This window comes from Odocoileus virginianus, chromosome 34, assembly GCF_023699985.2.
Source record: "Odocoileus virginianus isolate 20LAN1187 ecotype Illinois chromosome 34, Ovbor_1.2, whole genome shotgun sequence".
Classification (NCBI taxonomy): domain Eukaryota; kingdom Metazoa; phylum Chordata; class Mammalia; order Artiodactyla; family Cervidae; genus Odocoileus; species Odocoileus virginianus.
Window position 1 is genome coordinate 14093981 of NC_069707.1, and position 25238 is coordinate 14119218.

A 25238-nucleotide genomic window follows, 5' to 3' on the forward strand; every position below is an offset into this window, starting at 1 on the left:
AATGCCATGTGGAAGAAAGTCCTATACTGTGCGCTGAGTCAGCTCGAATGCATGCATTGTTTTTGTCTTCTTTTTTAAGCTTGAAGTTTTGATATCTTAATCACAAAAGCGTGGTTGGTTATAAGCATGGGACAGGCTTCAATACCCTGTGAGGTATCATGTCAGAATTATGGTAAGATAATTTCCGAGTTACAGACTACAATAATATTGCCAAGGCTAGTTGCTTAGAGATTACATTTTGATCAAAATCTTTTAATAAATTAAAATTGTGAGCTCTTTAAAAAGCACATACATATTTTATGCTAGAAAATCAAGCTATCAAACATCTCCCAGTGTACTTCCTGATCAAATTGCACTATAATTCTTCCTCAAGCAACATCTAAAGAGAATTAGATACAGAAAGCAAATTAATCAACTTGTTGTTAGTCTCTTATTTTGCTGTTTACTGGTGTAACTAAGTTGCTCCATGTGTTTATGAAATACACACAAATGGAGATCCAGGATTCCTACGGCAGAGAAAAGCTAAAAGCTGGAAACTTTCTAATGAGTTTGGAGCTTTGGGAGGGGATTGTGAAAATAGTCTAAAATTGATTGTGATGATGGTTGTATAACTGTAAATATAAGAAAAATTATTGTACACTTTAATCAAGTGAATTATATGATATAGAATTCCGTCTCAATAAACCTGTTTAAAAAACAGTGAAAATTTGAAAGTCTTTTAGTGGTGAAACAATTTTATTAACTAAGCTAAATTGAAAACAGTGAGTTTATTAAAAAATGGTGGATTTTTTTCCATTCTTCAACTTTTTAAAAGGTTTTAGAACTATTCTGTCTAAAAATGGACCGTATTCTGCATATAAAATAAACCAGGATACAAATTATGTATTAACTAACTTTATTGGGTGATTTTGAAAGAAAGAAGGGAAACATAATTCTACTTTTAGTCACTTAGTCTTAGTAGACAAAAACTAAACTGTATCTTTAAGTTTATCTTAACAGATAGTTTTAAAAATGTTCTTACATTGCAGGATTTTTTATATTAATACAGCCTGATTCATCTGGAAGTGTTTTTCATAGTCTTGCTTAAACCAGAATTTTTGGAAAGTTTTTGGAGAACTGGTCACTAAAATTAGGAACTCTAAATGATGTTTTTCCTTTTTTTAAAAAAAATAACAGTTGTTTCAAGCAGAGATGTTCAGCCGTCAGCAGATTTTGCACTCGATCATTTTTGATGGACAGCATCTTCTAGAGCAAGGTCAAGTTGATGACAGGTAGGATCTTTGATATTTTATCACAAAGAAAGCTTCCAGTAAATTAGTCATTTTCTTTGAGCAAATTAGAGAGCATGTACCTAAAGCAAGTGTCCCGCAAAGGACCCTCAGTAATTGGAGGAAGGGCTCATCTGAACCTCTGAAATGACTGAGTATTGAATCCTTTTAAAGAACCTCTGTTGTGTTATATGAAGGACATAGAGTAATTGGAAATCACCTAGCCAACCTTTGCTAGTCGTCTGTAGGAGGCTGGAATTAAAATAGATCAGAATGAATTGTGTCAATGATGTATCAACAGATGCTGGTAATATTCTCATACAGTTGCAGAAATTTTATTCCTCAGAGGAGCACAGAGGTCACTAGACCAGCTCTCTTACTTACAAATGAAAAATTGAGGCCCAGAAACGTGAGTTCGTTTGACCAAGGTCACATAACTAAGTAGCAACAGAATGAAGCCTAGCCCTCCTGTACCTGGCTTAAAAGCCAGGTTTCCCTTACCGTGATTTGAAAATGGTTTGCTGCCTTAAGTCGGGTTACACTCAGCCTGAAACCTTGCTTTCTCTTTATTGCTTAACAAAGTATCTCAGTATTAAAAATGCAGAGGCAAGATCTAGCCCCTTTCTAGATTTATGGCATGTGAATTGACAGCTTCGTCCTATGTTACCTTTCCTAAGAACAATATTTACTCTACCCAGTCAATTTTCCATGGTGATATTTGGAATACAAACCTCATTTCTTTTATCAGATTTGTATGTCTTTTCCATAATTAGGACCAGTAGTTGTGATTATCATTAACTTAGTTTCCCCCCCCCCCCCAAAAAAAAGGTAGAAAATAAGTCATTATTTTGATTAAGAGTGTGTGTGTGGGTTTTTTTTGCATGTTTTGGAACCAATTTTAGTCTTAAGTGGATATTTCTTTGGAAGTACATGAAAGGTTTTCATGGTTAAACTTGGAACAACAAAATATGATGCCATATTTATTCTATTCTAAAGAAGCCAAACTTAAATGTGAGCTTAACTGAGAATTTAAGGCCTTTAGAATAAGACATATTCAAATGCAATTAATTTATCTTTTGCTTTATCCTCCCTTCTCTGTAACAATATCATAAAAGCTCACATCATTAAGTAAAATAAAATTTAAAATTCATGTGCAAGCCAACATCTATTAAATTTTAAATGTTAGCAGGGAAAAACACCAAGGAGATGAATTGAGGATTGGACCCGAGGATAGTTTTGGAAGTTGCTAGTGGAAAAAAAAAAATTCAGACGAGAGCATGTTGACAAATAAGGGAGGTCCTAGATGACAATGTGTTGTGTTTTAAAGGTTCGCTTATACGTTTTGTTTTTGAGAGTTCAGGTTCAGCGCTGAGCCAAGTGTCATATTTTGAGTAGTTCCTCATGCTGTCAGATAGTTCCGGACAGCTTGGTTCTACAAAGTGAAGATGAGGCTCCAGAGAGACCCTGGATGCTAGCTGATAGGGAAGCAATATATATGGTACTGTTCATTTTTACAGAACATCCTCGAGTCCTGGAGTTAGACGCTGTCAGAGATGACGGACACTTGCACCTTTTAAGGAAGTGTCATGAACCTAATTCATCATATTTGACCTTACAGCCATGTCCACGTATTCTGACACACTCACTGGTTGCAAACATTGACAGTTTAACTGTTATTAATTTTTTAATTCATCATATTTAGTTCTATTGCAAGTAGATTATAAACATCAGAATTTTCTTTCAAAAACAGAAACACTTAATCACACATTTGATTACAAAATCAGTTTTTAGTGTGTGTTAGTTGCTTAGTCATTTCCAATTCTTTGTGACCCCATGGACTGTAGCCCTCCAGTCTCCTCTGTCCATGGAGTTCTCCAGGCAAGAATCCTGGAGTGAGTAGCCATTCCCTTTTTCAGGGGATCATCCCTACCCAGAAATGGAACCCATGGCTCAAGTCTCCTTACTGTCTGAGCCGCCAGGGAAACTCAAGTTTATAGTAGCCCTAGGTAATATATCAAGAATATAGGAATCCAGAATAGTAAATATAATTCAGGTTGGAATCCATCTGCAAGAGGAAAGAAAAGCAAAATGAGTAAAAGAGAGAAAGAGCAAGTAATGTTACACTTTAGTACTAAAATATGTGGCTAGCACTATAATCTACAAAGAAACCCAGTCTATTTGATACTGGACAAATGAGTTCTAGAACCACAGTTGGATGCTAAAGAAAACATAATTAAAAAAAAAAAACACAAAACTACCAACATTTTTTAAAGTTAGGAAACACAGAGGTAGAAAGAAGCAACTAAAAGTTCTGAGGTTAGTCAGCCTGATATTGAGAAAGCATAAATAAAATTTAATGTCTCTAAGTATATAGACAACCTTTATTCAAAAATGATGACTAGATGGTTTACATTTTTCTAAGAATGGGTAAAGTTGGGCTTAAAATGTAGAAGGGATGTTTTAGAATGTGAAATAATTTGCTAAAGATTAGAGCTGTCTATTGAATAGTGAGAGTTTATGGAGTACAGTTTTTTAAGTATTTGTACACAACATAGTTTTGTTTAAGTGGTTTGTGATTCTAGCTAAAATAACCCAGTTTTGTTCATCCAAAGTGGTTTATAATTGTAGCTGGACACAGAGGCTGTAAATAAGCTGGTCTCCTCGCTTTCTCCTGCTGTGGCATACATAATATGCTGTCACACTCTGCATACGTTGTGATGGGCATGTCCGGGGGTCATTCGCAGTGAAGCTGCTGCCTTATGTTCCATCCCCTCTCACGCACTCGAAGTGAATGACGGTGACCTTACAGATATGTCCACCTGTTCTGATACTCACTGCTTGCAAACTGATAAAGTGAAAGTGAAGTCGCTCAGTCGTGTCCGACTCTTTGCCACCCCGTGGACTGTAGCCTACCAGGCTCCTCCGTCCATGGGGTTTTCCAGGCAAGAATACTGGAGTGGGTAGCCATTTCCTGCTCCAGGAGATCTTCCCAACCCAGGGATTGAACCCAGGTCTCCCACATTGTAGGCAGACACTTTACCATCTGAGCCACCAGGGAAGTCCTGGTGGACTGATAGTTTAACTGTTTATCAATTTTTGAAATTACATTCAATAGACCAGATGGTAGATCATAGCATGATATATGAAAACCTCTATCCTAGATAGGGCTTCCCTGGTGGGTCAGATGATAAAGAATCTGCCTTCTGTGCAAGAGACCCGGGTTTGATCCGTGAGTCGGGAAGATCCCCTGGAGAAGGGAATGGCTACCCACTCCAGTATTCTTGCCTGGAGAATTCCATGGACAGAGGAGCCTGGCTGGCTACAGTCCAGGTGGTCGCAGAGTCGGACAAGACTGAGCAGCTAACACTTTCATAACACTTTCATCAGGATAACGATGGTTTTCCTTATGTAACTATTTCTTCACCAGGGATGAGTTCAACCTGAAATTGACCCTTCTCAGTAATCAGTGGCAGGGGGTGATCCGCCGGGCCCAGCAGAGGCGAGGCATCATCGACAGCCAGATCCGCCAGTGGCAGCGCTACAGGGAGATGGCAGAAAAGCTCCGTAAGTGGCTGGCGGAAGTTTCCTGTCTGCCCGTGAGTGGTCTGGGGAGTGTCCCGACACCACTGCAGCAAGCAAGAGCCCTCTTTGATCAAGTGCAGGTAAGGTGCAAAGCAGACTGTTTTTAAACCTCTTCTGCATTTTTGCTGCGTGCTTTACCCTAACCCTGGTTCTTCAGGATTCTAGAGTGACCCTGGAATGATGACAAGCTTTGTACTCAAATGTCCGCAGAAATGTACAAAATGATCCATTACAGAGTCCATATTTAACGGTGAAAGTCCCAGCTTCTTCAAAGACTGCCTGCACTTCACCCCCAAAGCCCTCTCGGCAGCTCAGTGAGTCCCAGCCTGGATGGAAATACAATGGCAAGCAGAGGAAAGCCTGGTGTTGATAATACATGTTTTACTCATGAGCCATTTAAACATATTCCCTAAATATTCCAGGAAAGGTGAAAGGGTCAGTCCTGGGTGGGCTGTTTGTCCATTCCCCTTACTTTCACCGCTTGGGAGTTTGGGACTCCAGCCTCTTAAATAGAGACCTCCTCATCCTGTCATCGGTCCCTCCCAGTATATTTCGTGGGCTCCTCTTTCTTAAAGGTCATTCTCTGCTTCCTGTCTTCCCCTCACTTCTCTGGGAAACCTCATCTCTACACATGGCTTCCGCTACTCCCTACCAGCAGAGAAGGGTCACTTTGGATCTTCCGGTCACATTCACTTCCTGAGCCTCCAACTCATGTGACCAGCCGCCTTTTAGCTTTATCTGCATCACAGACATAATATACTTGGTGGGTTCCAATAGTGCCTGTGATCCCTGAACCAACCATTCTCCATCCATCCATCCCATGTGCCCCACCCAAGGAAATGTCATCACTGGTCTATATCCATGGTCTATATCCATCAGCAACACGAGAGTCCTTCTAGACCTCTACTCTGCTTTTTTCTCATGCTTCTTGCATCTTATATCCCTCGAGTCTTCATCCCCACTGCTGCTGCCTTAGATTAGATAATCATGATTTCTTCCCTAGATAGGCAAGCACTCCCTTACCTGTCTCTGTTGTTGTTGTTTAGTCTCTAAATCACGTCTGACTCACTCTTGGACTCCATGTCCTGTGGTTCACCAGGCTCCTCTGTCCTTGGAATTCTCAGGCAAGAATACTGGAGTGGATTGCCATTTCCTTCTCCAGGGGATCTTCCTGACCCAGGGATCAAACCCACATCTCCTGCATTGGCAGGCACTTTCTTCACCACGGAGCCACCAGAGAAACCCTAACGTGTCTTAGGGTATCCGATATATGACCTTCTTCCACTCCATTTTCTACCTGATGGCTTAATACTCTTCCATGAATCTCAGTCACTTTTACTATAAAAATCGGTCTCCTCTTTAAGGCCTGGTCTTGCCTCATCTTACACCACTCACTTATAGACATTCTATACTGCAGCCACTGACGGGTGAGTCCAGTGTCCTGAACTCCTCATGATTTATCCCGTCGAGCGAGTTTGCCCGTCCTCGTTTCTCTGTGCGGAAGGTATTCTCTCCCTGACTCCTGGTCCTCATCACACCAGATCCTTCTTCATCTGTTTGTGTCCCTCTGTCTTTCAAGACTCATGAAGCTTTTGCCTCTTGAAGAAGGCTTGCTGTGCCCTCCACGTGGGTCAGACGGCCCTCTGTGTCTCTTTGCATCAGTCTCATAGAGAAGTCTTCCTGTTGCATCATGACTGTGTTTAAAGGTTGGCAACAGAAACTAAGCCCTGTCTGGAATTCTCATTTATTTATATGTTGCTTCACTCGGGCCCACAATATAGGGTCAGTAAAGCTTTAAGAAAGAAGGCATGTTATGGATGCAGAAATTTAGGATTATTTAAAAGCACTTATAATGGGGATATGGTGAAGAGAAGAAGGAGAAAGTAAAAAATCTCCGGTTCCTTTCAGTTCAAAGAAAAAGTGTTCCTGCGGCAACAAGGCAGCTACATCCTCACCGTGGAGGCTGGCAAGCAGCTTCTGCTTTCAGCCGACAGCGAGGCCGAGGCCGCCCTGCAGGCCGAACTCGCTGAGATCCAAGAGAAATGGAAGTCAGCAAGTGTGTGTCTGGAGGAGCAGAAGAAAAACCTGGCCGGCTTGCTGCAGGTAAGTTCAGCTCTTCCCTCCTATGGGTCTCATGTGGTTTAAAATGCCCTCATAATAGTTGTGCTGCTTCCTCAATGTTGTTATCCTATGAATCAAATAACACTGATCATTATATCAGACCTTGCAGTAGTTTGATCCCCTGTGTCTCATTTAAGGCTTTGTCCTGTCTTGCCTGAACGGAAAAGTTTCCCAATCTTCAGCAGTTTGTCTTTCAGGAAAATCCCCCAACAAAGTAGTTTTAAAACTAAAAAGACTGTCCAAGTGATGAACTCTTGATTCATGGCCAGTGCTAAGCCAGAAGCCATGAGATGACTTTATAAATCCAGACAAGAATGCAAAGAGCAGATTCCTCTCCCTAATCTAAGACCCTAAACTGGCTTTTGAGATTGATATCTCTTATTTTATAACAGGGGAAAACTATCCAAAAAGACACTCCTGATTTGTTCTTAGCTTATCCAAGCAAGTTGCTACAAAGATAAAATCTCCAGGAGGTATATTAAGCCTTTAGTTGGATACAGACAGCATGCTGATCATACAGAAAGTTTAGGGAAATGTAGCTGTATCAGACCTCCCACAATGTGCTTTTCTCCCTCACTTTCCAATTCTTTGCATAAGACACAATTAAGTCAGCAGTTGAATGAAGGTATGGGGCTCTAAACTCAGATAAACCCAAGTTAAAACCATAAGAAATGAGGTAACCTGGCGAACTCAACCTATGAAAGCCTCAGTTTCCTAATCTGTAGAGTGGGTATGATCACATCTCTTTCATAAGACATTGTGAAGATTTAATGAAATAATGAAAGTGAATTATATATCAAAGTACTTGGTACATACTGAGTACTCAACAAATGATGGCAATTACTGTTGATATTATTAACATTTTGAAACCAAACATGACTAAATACCAAAGTTTTATATACACTGATAATCACCAACACTTTATTTAATGAGATCATTTATTAAATTTGGCCTGTCCTTTTTTGGATCAAAGGTAATAATAATAAAGTTAATAAAACACATTTTGCTTTTTTTCTCTGAATACTTAATGTTTGCACACTCATTTTTTTTTTCTGCTGAATTTTATTGAATAATATACTACCTTCTATGCAGGAAGCAATGAATCAAAAATGCCACCCAACATATGTTAGAGAATCATTATTTGCACACAACACAATTCATCAGTAATACAATATGCCTAATTCTTTTTTCTTCTTTTTTGGCTTTCAGGAAAGGATTAAAAACACTATAAATCATTCTGTAGAGAGCATGTTAATCATATATTTTTTCTTTATTTGTGATTGACTTTTGGACACATTTCTAAGACTTACTGAGATGAGATGGCTGAGTCATTTCATTTGCTTTCCTTGCCTGTCTTGTTCATTGGCATATAAAATATCTGCTTTGATAAATGTTTGCAGACCATAACATTTAGTTATTTCCTTATAATTCATTTAGTAAAACTCTCGGTTATAGCTTTAGAATCTAATCCATCTTTGGAAAGGGGAATCCTTATTCTCTTGTTAAAGTTGTATTTTTTATTTGTGGATCATACATTAGATCCTATTTACCTAAGAAAGAATTTATGGAGCTAAATTTTAATGTTTATACAGTCTCATTTTACTGTGTCTTTTCACCACAGCTATGATGCTTACCTATTTTCACTTTTAATTGAATGCTGAGTAAATACGCCAAAAATACAGTCATCATAATTCTATGCCTTGTATGTTTAGCACCTTCACTATTATCTCTTAATTCTGTTATGAAGAATAAAAAGCTGCCCTTTTCTCTTTTTAGGTCAATGAACATTTCTTGTCTACATATTGAGAGATTTCAGTGTGTGAGATGATTTAATTGAGAATGTTGTTCAGCTTAAGCAGAAAGAGGGTCTGTTATCTGCCCTGACTATGCTTAGCGTTGATGAACTAAGCATAGCTTGGGAGATATTTTAATAAAGGGAAATTGGAACAATTCTGTCCAAAACAGACAGCTGGGACTTTTGGGTTTTGTTTTTGTCCTTTCTGGTGAATGGGAAGAAAGAATGTGGTTATATACTCTAAGAAGTTCCCCGAAGGAATTTTTTTAAAAAATGAAAATGTTGGGCCAAACTGTCAGTTTATTTAGAAACCAAAAGACATTATGAGCAAGGAGGTAAGGTGGCCATTATGTCTCAGAGAAGACAGTTGAAATAGCAACTGTGTGTTGCTATGGTGAAAATAAGGCATCAGGAGAAAAGATAGAAAGAACTCAGACAGGAAAAGACTGGTGATGAAAGATAATCAAAAGGATAATGTGAAGAGAAATGTAGCAGGATTTGGCACTAGGCTGATGACTAAAAACAACTCAAGTTGTCTCTGGAGCTCAGTAATTTAAGTTGTGGGAGGAGAACAGGAGGCCAGGAGTGTGGCATATCAGACAAACTGAAGGAGATTTGTTGAGTTGAATTTAACTGGCACAGAGACCCCAGATGTGGGCTATTTGTAGATAGGGTGCTATAAAGAATCAGGTCTCCATCATGGTTGCTCTCTCTCTCTCTCTTTTTTTTTTCTTTTACTCTTTTTTTTTAATCACCCAAGAAGTCATGTGTCTGAAAAAAAATTCAGATAAGAATTGAAGTACAGAGAGTTAAAAAAAAAATGAAATTTCCCGTACATGACCCCACCACTCAAATCCAAATCCTAGTACCTTTCCTAGAGGTAACCTTTGTTACCTTTGGTGTGTAATATTCTGAAACACAACCACAGCATGTATGCTTTCTTTTGTCAGCATCTAGAGATCTACCACATTCGTTACCACCATGCTCTTACGTCTTTTTTTTTTAATTAATTAATTAATTTGGTTGCTCTGGGTCTTAGTTGCTAGACCTTCAATCTTTGTTGCAGCATGCAGACCTTTAACTGTGGCATGCAGGATCTAGTTCCTGACCAGGAATCAAACCTGAGCCCCCTGCATTGGGAGCATAGTCTTAGCCCCTAGACCACCAGGGAAGTCCCAATACTCTACCTCTTTACCTGTTACATTCTCCTTCAGAGTACTGATCAGTACTGACATATAAGATGTACATTTAAAAATTCTGAATTCTCTTTCTTCTACTTTTTTTGCTTTTAATTCATACTGTTTATGTATTGAATTGAATCAGAGCCAGGTTTATATTACTTTTACATTTCATATCAAATTCTCTTACCTACTATGTATTTTCACTCTGAAAGAGATTCCATATCCTCTTTTCTATCCCTTATAGTGTGTTGAGATAATGGAGACTTGAGTGCAGTAATGGGTGGATTTAGGAGAGAGGCAAAGTTGTGTGTTTATACTCTTACATCTGCAGACAGATTTGGATCCAGAACACATTTTTGAAAACTCGTAATATTCTGGGCATTGTCCTTGACATCTTGACACCAATCATTTCCTTGCATTCTCCCGCAATTTTTGAGAGTTTGTGTTATTTCGGTTTTCGTAAGGAACACTGAGACATAGCGCCTCACCTACTTGAAGTCATGCAGATAATGAGAAAAGTTTAGAACTCAGCTCTCCTGCTGCTGACTCCCATGGCTATGGATATGGACGCCTTCGCAATAATCATTCTCAGGGAGTTGAGAAGAGTTTTTCTTGTTTTCTGACTCCCTCTTCCTTAAAATTTCTTTCTCTGCCCATTCTAGGACTGGGAAAAATGTGAGAACGGAATAGCTGATTCTCTGGAGAAACTACGAACTTTCAAAAAGAGGCTTTCCCAGCCTCTCCCAGATCATCACGAAGAGCTCCACGCGGAGCAGATGTGCTGCAAGGTAAACCATTGGACTAAGCTTTTAACTGTCACCTACCTGTGCTTCTGGGCTTCCCTGGTGGCTCAGATGTTAAAGAATCTGCCTGCAATGCACGAGACCAGGGTTCGATCCCTGCATCGGGAAGATCTCCCGGAGAAGCAAATGGCTACCCACTCCAGTATTCTTGCCTAGAGAATTCCATGGACAGAGCCTGGCAGGCTATGATCCATGGGGTCACGAAGAGTCAGACACAACTGAGTGACTAACACTTCCACTTTCTTGTGCTTCTAGTGTGATGCCTTTGAAAGCATAATTCAATTGAGCTCCTGTAATTGTCTACATGTAGGTTCAAGTTTCTGTTATCTTGCATTAGGACAGGCAGCTCTGATGAAACTTGCTTATTGATTCATTGCAGTTGATGAAATTAGACTAGTTGATGGATTACCATGAGTGAGTCAATGAAAATATAAAACACAACATTAAAAGACATTTAAAACCTAGATTAAGAGCAATAAAGATAATCCTTCTAAACCGTTCACACTGGACAGTCATTCAGCAGAAGAGTCTAGTTCACATATAAAAGAGTGAGGCTCGGCAACATGGAAATTCTGTAGACCATGGTCCTTGGAGAAGCACAACCTGCTCTCTAGGCTCTTATCTATAAGAAAAATAGGAACTCTAAGTAGCTGATTGCACTTACTGTGTTGAGACACATAGTCCTTTGTATCTTCAGGGCCCTATCAATTTAAAGATTATGATCAACACCTCAAATGGCACTTGGAAGCCAATCAGTAGCTAATACAGACCACTCCCTGAACAGGGGGCTCACTGAGACTGACATGATTTAATGTCTGTAGGATTTGTTCCATTCACTCCTGGGTAGCAAAGTCAAGTGCCAAGACAGCAGTTCTCTGCTGAGCAATATGCAGATCAAAACCAAGTTATCTTTAAAGATGCTTTTTCCCTCCAATGAAACATGTCCTCATGTTCTCCAAATCATTTGTAAATTACTGCATTGGAGTGACTTTGTTTAAAACTTCACACAGACATAAATGATTTGGATTTTGATCAGAAATTCTCTGCTTCATTTTGTCTAAGAAGTCATAAGCCTTTAAGAAAGATTAATTTTTAAAAAATTTATATATTTATTTGGCTGCACCAGATCTTAGTTGCAGCACATGGGATCTCTAATTGAGGCATGTAGAATCTATTTCCCTGACCGGGGATTGAACGCACGTCCCCTGTATTTGGAGCTCAGAGTCTTAGCCACTGGACCACCAGGGAAGTCCCAAGAAAGATTAATTTTTAAAGAAGTCCAAAAATCATTAAAAGAGTAGATATAAGAATTTTTCTTCAGTATTAAAATGTGAGGACGATCTTTGAAAAGAGGCAGATTTAAGAAAAACAAAGGAAGTATACTTTATGTCATGGATGATAAGGGAGTGAAATATTACCTAGAGATGTAAAGTCAGTAGTGTGCAAAGATTAAAGAAAATTTAAGTCTGTGACTGTAAATCTATGACAAATGATTAAAGAAAACTTTCAACAGGCAGGAGTGGGCATTTAGTAGGCTCTTGTGTGCCCATGACTGACCAGTGTTATCTCAGTTGGCATGAACGCAAGCTTCTGAGGACAGTCTGTTATTTCCCTTCTACAGATGTGGAAAATGAAGCAGCTAAAAGTTTCATAACTTTTCAAAGTTGGTAATTATCAGAGTTTCCAGAATCCAAGAGCTATATTTTTATCACACAAACATCTAAAATGGAGTCCGAGAGTTTGTGAGAGTTGGTCCCTGGTGGTGGTATTTCTTTTTTAAACCCATACACCAAATCTGATATTTGAGTTTGGGGTGGAGTTGAAAATTGGTATAAAAAGAATAAAATCTTTACATTGATATGGCAGTTTAATATGACTACAGATATAAACAGAAATGCTGCATATTTAATACTCCCGGATGGTTTGGTCTTTCAGCCAAACACTGTTACCATGAGACCTTGTGTCCCAAAATACACAACAGTTACAAACACGCCCTGCTATTAAGTTTGGAGATTAGAAGGATGCAGTCCGGTCCAGCTTTCTGCTACTCTTTCCCCCAAACCACCTTAGCAGCAAAACAAAGCAATTACCTAGAAAATTCTGGCTAAAACCTAGTTTGCTTAAATTGCCTGAGAAGTTAGCCTCAGGCTACCGTTAATTGCCTTTGCCTTTGGAAACTTGTCTCCGGTTTGATGAGGCAGAAGAGAAGGTAAAAGCCATGTGAAATATTCTATTCATGAACAAAATTAGCTGGAATCTAAAAACATCAACAGCTGGCAAATAGCAAGAGCTATACAAATTGTAAAACTAGTCATCTGTTCAAAGCATTGCAAAAACTGTTGAAAAAACATTCAAATATGGATTTTCTTTCCTGAAATTATTCCCCCAAAAGACAAAATACATATTTTACCAGTAACTGAACAATCTCTCTTCTTCTGCAGTAAACATATTCAGTCCATTATTTTAAATCAAGTAATACACCATGGTTGGATGGTATCACCGACTCGATGGACATCGGTTTGGGTGGACTCCGGGAGCTGGTGATGGACAGGGAGGCCTGGTGTGCTGCGGTTCATAGGGTTGCAGAGAGTCGGACACAACTGAGCGACTGAACTGAACTGAACTGAAATACCAGCCACACATCTTTTTAGCTACAGTGTATCAATAAGTCTGTAGCAATTGATAGTGTTAGAAGATGAGAATTAAATCTAGTAGTTTGGATTTTTAAAAAGTATTTCACAAACATGATTGGTCACTTGAGACAAAGGTAAAGGATTTTATGAAGCTGATTTAAAAGTAAGTAAGATCAATGCAGTGATGAAACTTGAACTAGGAAAGACAATCAGAAGCCGTCAGTGAAGTGGAAAATAGATCTTTATTTCCAGTTAGGAAAGATTCTGTAAGCAACCTGGTACTATATCAGAAGAACTTGGCAAATTATCAGATTATGTAGGAAGCAAATAAAGTGTTGAGTTGGCCAAAAAGTTCATTCAGGTTTTTTCATAACATCTGATGGAAAAACCTGAATGAACTTTTTGACCAACCCAATAGATACCAGTTTGGGTGTTCAAATAGAATGGAATGGAAAGGTAATGACATCAAGTGCCAGTAACAGGTCACTTTAGTTGTGTCCAACTCTTTGAGACTCTATGGGCTGTAGCCCACCAGACTCCTCTGTCCTTGGGATTCTCCAGGCAAGAATACAGGGTTGACATGCCCTCCTCCAGGGGAATCTTTCTGACCCAGAGATCAAACCCAAGCCTCATGTCTGCTGCATTCCCAGGTGCCACCTGGAAGCACAGAGACATCAAGAGGGGATTTCAAATACACTTGAGAAATTGGTGATGACAGATGCCCATGGGTATTCAAGTTTTGTGCTTTTCTTTTTTTTTTTAAATCTAGGAATTAGAAAACGCAGTTGGGAGCTGGACAGATGACTTGGCACAGCTGACAGTGCTGAAGAAGGCTCTCTGTGCTTACATCAGTGAAGATGATATCTCCATCCTTAACGAACGCATGGAGCTTCTGCAGAGGCAGTGGGAAGAACTATGCCATCAGGTGAGACAAACTCTAGACACTCAGCATCTGCTCAGAAAGGCTGAGAATTAGAAGATGATTTGAAATGTCTGTGGCTGTATCCACATTTGGACCTGTCCCATTTGGATAGAGGAAAACTCTGGGCTTATTATGACAATGCTTCAAATTTAGACAATTATATCTTAACACTCTATTTTAAATGCATCCAAACTGGATTCTCTTGCTTTCTTTTACTGGCTGTCAAAATATTTTTAAAAGGAAGCACAGTTATGTGGTTCATAGATGTGGTTTTGCTAGGTAGATATTGGTGGTCTCTTTCATACTTAAAACAGGTAAGAAAGCATGGTTTTATTTGCAGTTTTAGCTGATGCTATGAGTGGTTTGTATGTGTATGCATGCTCAGTCACTTCAGTTGTGTCCAACTCTTTGCAACCCCAGGGATCATAGCCCACCAGGCTCCTCTGTCCATGGGATTTTTCCTGGCAAGAATACTGGAGTGGGTTTCCATGTCCTCCTCCAGGCGATATTCCTGACCCAGAGATCAAACCCATATCTCCTGCATACAGGAAGATTCTTTACTGCTGAGCCACTGGGGAAGCCTGGTTTTGTACATTTAACATTTCTTATTGCTCTTGATTTATGATAGTTGTTTCCAAATAATTCATGGGTGTATGATATTTTTAGCTATACTTTACTCATTTAGTAAGTGCATTCTAAGTACATGCGGGGTAAGTCACTTCAGTTGTGTCCCACTCTTTGCAACCCTATGGACTGTCACTCATCAGGCTCCTCTGTCCATGGAGTTCTCCAGGCAAGAACACTGGAGTGGGCTGCCATGCCCTCCTCCAGGGGATCTTCCTGACCCAGGGATCAAACCTGCATGTTCTACATCTGCTGCATTGGCAAGCGGGTTCTTTCCCACTAGTGCCCCTGGGAAGCCCACATTCTATGCGCACGATATTTTAAAAGAGATCCTGAATTGGGTTTTGATTTGGAAATGAAAGAGAAAGATTGCTGAAGTGACAAGGAGTGGACACTCAACGAAATAGGAATAATAGGGCCTATAAGTAAAGAATGGCTCTGACTTATGGCCTTGAGATCATACGTTTCAGGAAGCAGGAACCATGTCTGTAAGGTTTCTTACTGTACCTTCATTGCCTTGCCTGGCACAAAATAGGTTATGATGCATATTTGTTAAATGAATCAGTCATATTAATTATTGTAAATTTCACAAGCTATAGTAAATGTCCCTACTGTGTAGTTTACCATTGAGCCGAGACTAAAATCTGTTAAAAAGAACTTATACAGTGAAGAGGAAAACCAGGTCTAAGTAAAACAATATACAAAAGTATAAGCAAACTAAGGACAGTGTGGACTGCAGAGAATAAAGGAAGTGCTTATTGAACTGGATAAATCTTGAATTGAATGCTGAGATCAGAGTGGGAAAGATGGTTTGTTGTAGGGGGAAAAGTGGATGTGTTAGACAAGGTTGCAGCTTGAAAAAGGTACAAGAATAGAGCAGAGAGAGAACCTGGCTGGAGAAAAGTAGCTTTTGGAAGGATGAACTGGAGAAAAATTCTGGAGCACACTTGGCAAATGCGTGTCCTTTTAAAAGAAAGAATTGTAAGAGATGATTTTCATTAAGCATGTTAATGATTTGCATTCAGAATTCATTTAGCCAACTTTTCCCAGGGCTGTACATTCTCAGTGAACCCAGTGAGAAACTTAAATGGAGTGTGTTGATATTCGTCCGATTTTATTCTTTTCTGAGTCTTCAATCCAGAATCTATACTTAGTATATTAGTGTATTAGTAAATTAGTGTATACTTTTTAATGTCAAGATTTTATCATAGCATATATAAATAAAAGATATTTGGTGGATATCGTCATTCAAGAATGATCACAGAAATCTTAAGTTACCCTTTTGAGCTTTGTCATCCGTTTTTCTTAAAACTGAGACAAGTCTAGCACTGCTTGCTGACTCAGTACTTTTTAGTAGATCATGTGAAATGAATTATACTAGATCCAATTCTCTAGCTAATCGAGGTCGGTGAAACTTTCAGGGAGATAACCCTTTAAATACTGGCTCCCATCATCTTCCCAAACCTACCATGAAATTCTCTACCCCAAGATCTTGCTCAGGCCATTCTTCTTGCCTAAACTTCCTGCCTAGACTATTCATTCCTTCTTTTTTGATTTTCTAATCTATCCTCTTCTCTTGAATTTCACCATTCCTGTGATGCCACTGTTTGAGATGCTCAGACCTCTGTGTTTTCCTGCTCCTCTGAACTCCCAACTAAGTTTTTGTCTGTGCCATTGTGTGACAGTACTCTGTTCCTTCCTTCTTCTCCTCCTTCTTTTTATGTTTGCAACTTGATTTGAAGACTATGAAGCTCTTGTGGACAAATGTTTTCTTTGCATCTCCAGTACCTAGAACAGCTGAGGGTTCATTTATACTGTTGATCATTAAGATAGGACTTTAGGACATTTATTTTATTTCTTACGTTCCTCTAAATGTAAAATAATGACAAGGTTTCTGAATATTTTGGAGGGTGAGAAGATTATGAGTATGTAATACTTTTTGGCTTAGGAAGATTAGTACTATGTAAGAAAACCATTGTGTATAGAGGATGCTCACTTCTAGTTACAAGCTGAACAAGTTCCTGGGATTTAATGTCCAGCACGGGGCCTATAGTCAACAGACCAGATTATATACTTTGAAGTTGCTAACAGAGCATATCTTAAATGTTCTCACCACACATCAAATAATGGTAATTATGTGAAGTACTAGAGAGGTTGATTAACCTTGTGGTAATCATTTCACAGTGTATATGAGTATCAAATCATCGCATTGTACATCTTAAATTTTCGCAATGTTATATGTCATCTATATCTCACTAAAGCTAGAAAAGGAAAAAATGTTACATTGTAAAATTGCTCAGCAGACTTACATATAGCTAGGCCACAGTCTGTTTAGAAATACGTTTTGAAAGCACCTATTGATCATATCTCATTCTGTGAAGAGATTAATACCTTGCACCTGTGAGTAGACCAAGACAAGTTAAAAAAAAAAAAAAGGAAGCAGAAACAGTGTTTCTAGAAACCTTCTATATTGAGTGTCTTAAGGCCTGAAGCTGAAACATACCCATCCTCACATTGCTTCAGTCTAAAGATTTGCTTGTAGCTCAGTCCGTTAAGAGTCGGCTTGCAATGCAGGAGACCCAGGTTTGATTCTTGGGTTGGGAAGATCCCCTGGAGAAGGAAATGGCTACCCATTCCAGTATTCTTGCCTGGAGAATCCCATGGACAGACGAGCCTCGTAGCCTGGCAGTCTATGGGTTTGCAAGAGTCAGTCACAACTGAGTGACTAGCTAAGCACAGCGCACAAACAAATCAGCAAGAGTTTAGTCATGTGGATTCATACCAAAGTTGCCAGGATATAACCGGAAGGAGAAGTATAGACCAGTTACTACTTTTTGAGTTAGTGTTTCCGGAGAACTTCTCTCAAGCATGAAACCACAAAAGGAAATGAGCTGGTGCCTATGTCTCATTTTAAAAAGTTAAAAACTTTAGCGAAACAAGGCATAATCCCCTTGTTAAAGACCGAGTAGTGTGTTCATATTCCAATGAAGGCAGCTGGTGAGAAGGATGAACTGACTGGGGCTCCAGACGAGGAGGAGAGGGCCGCCCTGTGCCTGAACTCTGCAGAGTTGAGGTAACGGAAATGTGTCCTGCCTTCAGGTAGAACCCCTGAAAGGATTGTTGTGCCTGCGGATAGTCAACGCTTCTATTTGCTTTCATTCCTGCTTTGGTTAGTAGAGCTGTGTGTAATTCCAGCTGAGATATAAATATATCATCATTGTAATTGCTCGGTGTTCTTTCAGATTGTCATGGTAAAAATATTTGAAGCAAAAGAGGATGTGTTTCCTGTTCAGCTGCCTCACACTCTGGAGGTTTTCGCTGGTGTTTGTCAGCTGTTGGCAGTGCAATGTGTTTAAACCCTTGAGAAAATATAAATATGTGCTAAACTGATAAGTAAGTTGGGGGCTTCCACTGAACTCAAAGAACACACCAAGAGGAAAGTGCTGTCCCCATTACTAATTTAAATCTTTTGAAAAGCTTTTGGTACCAGTTCGTAACCACCGATTATGGCCTACCTGTTCCTTCTTTCAACTGCTGCTCTGCGTAAGCAAGTAAAATGAAAATAACAGTTGCATGGTGTGTGAAAAAGACTAGAAATGTGTATTCAAGCTGCTTCATGAACACATGAGTGTCAAAGAGAAAAAAGTATTAAAAACGCAAATTTTGTATGTAGTTGTACTGGTCTACTAGTAGTAATAGCAGCTAAGTAGACTTAACTTTTGTTGGACTTCCCTGATAGCTCAGGTGGTGAAGTATCCACCTGCAATGCAGGAGACACAGGAGACCTAGGTTCCATCCCAGGATTGGGAAGATCTCCCAGAGGAGGGCATGGCAACCCAGTCCAGTATTCTTGCTCGGAAAATCTCATGGACAGAGGAGCCTGGTGGTCTATGATCCATGATGTTGCAAAGAATCGGACATGACTGAAGTGACTGAGCATTTACCTTTTGTTAGCTCTTTAGGATGTACTGGTCACTTTCTCGAATTGTTTTCTTGGTTGAAGAATATATTCTATCATGAGCCTACAGTGTTCCAGTGCATAAGACATTTCGTATAGCAGACACATGTTTACTGCAAGCCATAAACATTTGTTTAATGAAATTTGGGACAAATGGAAGATTAATTTACAAACAATGAAAATAAAGCTTAAGAAAGATGAGTAATCTTGCCCTGGTCATAATCAGTAGTAAGTGATAGAGGTTATTTTTGAATCTCATCTGCCTCCAGTATTTGATCATAACATTATATTGCAACGTGTATCAAAAACTCAAGCTTTGCTGGTCAACGTGGCCCTCAAATGTGTCTGACCTCCTCTCTCCCTGTCTCTGAAAAGAGGGTAATACCTACCTCTCAAAGGAGTAGATAATATTTTCTGTTGTGTGGTTGTCTTCCCTGCAGTGTTGTTGCTAAAAGCCCTTGAATTTATTCTTGCTTATGGCCGGGATTTGAGGGAAGACTCAGAGGTACCACACATAGCAGAACTATACATCATCTGAAGTCTGAAGGGCAGGGCTTTCTAACTTTGTATGGAAAACAGTTGTTTTGGGCAATTTCAACTATGAAAATATAGTTTCAGCTTGGATAGCAGTCAAAGCGAAGATTGTAATATTAGAGTGATTCTGATATTCTGTGAATGAAAAAGAAAGTTATATCCACCAGACAGTTCAAAATCTTAGCATTCCAGCAGATGGAAATATACTCTGCCGTCAGAGGTTGAGAGGAAAGTGGTGCTGGAGGAATCATGCTCTTCAGGACTGTCTTGGTAGAGCTTAATATAGGTGAGATTTGTCTCTAAAACTTTTAATCTGTGTTTTTTTTTTTCATTCCCATCAATACCCACAATAAGTAAATGCACTATTGTTCTTCCTTGAAGAAAAATTAATGGTAAACTGAATTACACCAATGGGGAAATACTTAATGGATTCCTAAGTGTCACCTCTACCCAGAGAAATTTTTATTTTAAAATATCATATTAACTCAAAAGAGTGAATTTCTAATGGTAACATTTCAAAATTTATGGCAGGATGTAGGGTTTGCTCTCTAGGCAGTTCAGTAAGCTGGACCTGGCAAGAATATCCTGGGCTTATAGTCTAATTTCCAACTTTGGTTTGTTTTTTTTTTTGAGAAAATTTCTTCAGTATCTTTTTTTCAACTTTTTTAAATGGAAATATAGTTAATTTACAATGTTGTGTTCGTTTCAGGTTTTTAGAACAGTGATTCAGAATATATGTATGTCTGTGTGTGTGTATATATATATATATATATATATATACACAATTTTTCAGATTATTTTCCATTTTCAGTTATTATAAGATTGAATATTGTTCTGTGTGCTATATAGTAGGGCATTGTCAGTTATCTATTTTATGTATAGTAGTATATATATGATAATTCCCTCCCCTCAGCCACTGTTTCTTGTGGTAACCATAAGTTTGTTTTCTATGTCTGTTAATCTATTTTCTATTCTGTAAATAAGATCATTTATATAATTTTTTTTTAGATTCCACACGTAAGCGGTATCATATAATATTTTCCTTTCTGTGACTTACTTCACTTAATATGATAATCTCTAAAGCCATTCATGTTACTTCAAAGTCATTATTTTGTTATCTTTTATGGCTAAGAATAATTCATCTGTTGATGAACACTTAGGTTGCTTCCATGTCTTGGCTATTCTAAATAGTGCTGCTCTGGACATAGGGGTACATTTATCTTTTCAAATTACATCTATGCCCAGGAGTGAAGCTGCAGGACCATACAGCAATTCTATTTTTAGTTTTGAAAGAACCTCCATAATGTTCTCCATAGTGGCTACACCAGCTTACATTCCCACCAACAGTGTAGGAAGGGTCCTTTTCCATACTTTCTCTAACATTTATTATTTGTAGACTTTTTGATGATAGTCATTCTGACAAGTGTGTTGATACCTCATTGCAGTTCTGATTTGCCTTTCTCTAACAATTAGTTATATTGAACATTTTTCATATGCCTGTCAGCCATCTGTATGTCTTCTTTAGAGAAATGTCTATTTAGATCTTCTGTTTATTTGTTGATTGAGTTTCTTTCTTTTTTTTTTTATTGAGCTGTGTGAGCTGGTCATATATTTTGGAAATTAACCCCTTGTCAGTTGCATTGTTTACAAATATGTTCTCCTATTCCGTAGGTTGCCTTTCATTTCATTTATGGTTTCCTTTGCTGTGCAAAAGTTCTTAAATTTAGTTCGGTCCCATTTGTTTATTTTTGTTTTTATTTCCATTACTCCTATGAGATGGATCAAAAAAGATATTGCTAGAATTTATGTCAGAAAGTGTTCCACCTGTGTTTTCCTCCAGGTGTTTTTATAGTATTCAGTTTTACATTTAGGTCTTAAATCCATTTTGAGTTCATTTTTGTAGATGGTATTAGAGAATGTTCTAATTTCATTCCATGTAGCTGCCCAGTTTTCCCATCAACATGTATTGAAGAGACTGTCCTTTCTCCATTGCATATTCTTGCCTCCTGTGTTGTGGATTAATTGACCACAGGTGCATGGGTTTATTTCTGGGCTTTCACTGAACCATGTGCCTGTTTCTGTGCAAGAACCATACTGTTTTCATTACTGTAGCTTTGTAGTGTAGTCTGAAGCCAGAGAGCCTGATTCTTCCAGCTTTGTTTTTCTTTCTCAAGATGTCTTTGACTGTTCAGTCTTTTGTGTTTCTATACAAATTTTGACTTTTTTTTATCCCAGTTGTGTAAAAACTTCCATTGGTGATTTGATAGGGATTACACTGACTCTGTAGATTGTGTTGGATAGTATGGTCATTTTAACAATATTGATTCTTCCAATCCAAAAACACAGTATTTTTCCCATCTCTTTGTGTAGTCTTCAGTTTCCTTCATCAGCATCTTACAGTTTTCAGAGTACAGATCTTTTCCTTCCTTATGAAGTTTTATTCTTTTTTTTGTTTTGTTTTTTTCATACGTTGAAATGAATTAGCCATGGATTTACATGTATTCCCCATCCCTGTCCCCTCTCCCAGCTCCCTCTCCACCCAATCCCTCTGGGTCTTCCCAGTGCACCATGAGCACTTGTCTCATGCATCCAACCTGGGCTGGTGATCTGTTTCACCCTAGATAATATACATGTTTTGATGCTGTTCTCTTGAAACATCCCACCCTCGCCTTCTCCCACAGAGTCCACTAGTCTGTTCTATACATCTGAGTCTCTTTTTCTGTTTTGCATATAGGGTTATCGTTACCATCTTTCTAAATTCCATATATATGTGTTAGTATACTGTAATGGTCTTTATCTTTCTGGCTTACTTCGCTCTGTATAATGGGCTCCAGTTTCATCCATCTCATTAGAACTGATTCAAATGAATTCTTTTTAATGGCTGAGTAATATTCCATGGTGTATATGTACCACAGCTTCCTTATCCATTCGTCTGCTGATGGGCATCTAGGCTGCTTCCATGTCCTGGCTATTATAAACAGTGCTGCGATGAACATTGGGGTGCACGTGTCTCTTTCAGATCTGGTTTCCTTGGTGTGTATGCCCAGAAGTGGGATTGCTGGGTCATAAGGCAGTTCTATTTCCAGCTTTTTAAGAAATCTCCACACTGTTTTCCATAGGTGGCTGTACTAGTTTGCATTCCCACCAACAGTGTAAGAGGGTTCCCTTTTCTCCACACCCTCTCCAGCATTTATTGCTTGTAGACTTTTGGATAGCAGCCATCCTGACTGGCGTGTAATGGTACCTCATTGTGGTTTTGATTTACATTTCTCTGATAATGAGTGATGTTGAGCATGTTTTCATGTGTTTTTTTGCCATCTGTTTGTCTTCCTTGGAAAAATGTCTGTTTAGTTCTTTGGCCCATTTTTTGATTGGGTCATTTATTTTTCTGGAATTGAGCTGGAGGAGTTGCTTGTATATTTTTGAGATTAATCCTTTGTCTGTTGCTTCGTTTGCTATTATTTTCTCCCAATCTGAGGGCTGTCTTTTCACCTTGCTTATAGTTTCCTTTGTTGTGCAAAAGCTTTTAAGTTTCATTAGGTCCCATTTGTTTATTTTTGCTTTTGTTTCTAAAATTCTGGGATGTGGGTCATAGAGGATCCTGCTGTGATTTATGTCGGAGAGTGTTTTGCCTATGTTCTCCTCTAGGAGTTTGATAGTTTCTGGTCTTACGTTTAGATCTTTAATCCATTTTGAGTTTATTTTTGTGTATGGTGTTAGAAAGTGTTCTAGTTTCATTCTTTTACAGGTGGTTGACCAGTTTTCCCAGCACCACTTGTTAAAGAGGTTGTCTTTTTTCCATTGTATATCCTTGCCTCCTTTGTCGAAGATAAGGTGACCATAGGTTCGTGGATTTATCTCTGGGCTTTCTATTCTGTTCCATTGATCTATATTTCTGTCTTTGTGCCAGTACCATACTGTCTTGATGACTGTGGCTTTGTAGTATAGTCTGAGGTCAGGCAGGTTGATTCCTCCAGTTCCATTCTTCTTTCTCAAGGTTACTTTGGCTATTCAAGGTTTTTTGTATTTCCATACAAATTGTGAAATTATTTGTTTTAGTTCTGTGAAAAATACCGTTGGTAGTTTGATAGGGATTGCATTGAATCTATAGATTGCTTTGGGTAGTATAGCCATTTTGACAATATTGATTCTTCCAATCCATGAACACGGTATATTTCTCCATCTGTTTGTGTTCTCTTTGATTTCTTTCATCAGTGTTTGAAGGTTTATTCTTAGGTATTATATTCTTTTTCATGTGATTAGCTCCCATTCTTTTCTAAGATGCAGAATCACAGAGATTTGGGGCTGTGAGGGACCTTGAATATTATTTACCTAATCAATAACAGAGCCAACCCTAGACAGAATTGCTAACTAGGAAGTATATGACACTTTAGAAATATTTTCACATTCGTTTGAAAAAGAAAATTCATTCAAAAATCATTGAAAAGTAAAATAGATCTATGGAAAAAAAGAATATATTTATTAAATCAAAATGTAGCAAAATGTTAACAGTTTTAGTCTAGGGAGTATGTCATAGCTGTTTACCACACGATTCCTTCACCTTTCTTGTATGTCTGATGTTTTTCATAATTAAATGTTAGTGTAAAAAGGAAAATTGAGAGATAAGTATTTAATGCAGTGAGATGAATGTCAGAAGTCTAGCATTATCAACTTGACTGTACAGAATGTCTGCAAAAGTGGATCATCTTCTTGCCACTCAAATAACATTGTATTTTACTAACATGCAGTTTAACTCAACTAGAAGCATTCTGTAGTATCTCAACCAGTAATGCAAAGACAAGAGTATTATGAAGTCAGAAAAGTTTAGAATTCTCAAAAGGATCATTCCAGACCTAGAAATAAGAAAATAACTCCATTGTATCTACAATGTATAACAACAAAGAAAAGTCAGTAATAAAAAAAGAAATTAACAAATGAACATGGCATTTGACCAGACAGTTCTCCAAAGAAGTCAGACAGATGGTTAAGAAAATGAAAAGATTCTCAATATCATTAGCCTTCAGGGAAATGCAAATCAAAACCACAGTGAAATATGAGTTTATATACACTAGGATGACTGCAATCCAAAGACAGATAATGACAGGTATTGGTGAGGATATGAAGAAATTGGAACCCTACTGCTAGTGGGAATGTAAAATGGTATAGGCATTTAGAAAACAATCTATAGTGTTACTGTAAAACTCAGCAAGTCTACTCCTGGGTATACACCCCAAGAAAAATGAAATTTATGTCCACACAAACACTTGCACTCAAATGTTCATAGCAGCATTATTCATAACAGCCCCAGAGTGGACACAATTCACATCTTCATTGGTAGATGAACTGATAAATAAAATGTGCTATGTGCTGTGCTTAGTCACTCAGTCGTGTCCAACTCTTTGTGACCCCATGGACTGTAGCCCGCCAGGCTCCCCTGTCCATGGGGGTTCTCCAGGCAAGAATACTCGAGTGGGTTGCCATGGCCTCCTCCAAGGAATCTTCCCAACCCAGGGATCAAACCCAGGTCTCCTGCATTGCAGGCAGATTCTTTACCAGCTGAGCCACAAGGGAATCCCCCAAAATGTGCTATACCCATTTGAAAAAAATATATTCAGCAATTAAAAGGAATGAAGTACTGATGCATGCTCCAGTGGATGAACCTTAAAAACATTATGCAAAGTGAAAGGAGCAGTCATGAAGATCACATATCAATTGATTCTGATTATGTGAAATGTCCAGAATAGATAAATGCATAGAGATAGAAAGTAGATTAAGGTTGGGAGGATGATGCTGGGGTAGGCAAGGGAGTGAGTTCTA

The 25238-nt window shown here is 38.6% G+C and overlaps 1 protein-coding gene across 1 annotated transcript in view; it reads left to right on the plus strand.

The window, feature by feature from the left end:
- Positions 1 to 25238, plus strand: part of SYNE1 (spectrin repeat containing nuclear envelope protein 1) — a 483739-nt gene that overhangs the window by 387303 nt on the left and 71198 nt on the right. Inside the window, 5 exon segments of the mRNA XM_070461436.1 lie at positions 1177 to 1271; positions 4696 to 4930; positions 6759 to 6953; positions 10610 to 10735; positions 14153 to 14308. Coding sequence (XP_070317537.1) covers positions 1177 to 1271; positions 4696 to 4930; positions 6759 to 6953; positions 10610 to 10735; positions 14153 to 14308 — 807 coding nt within the window.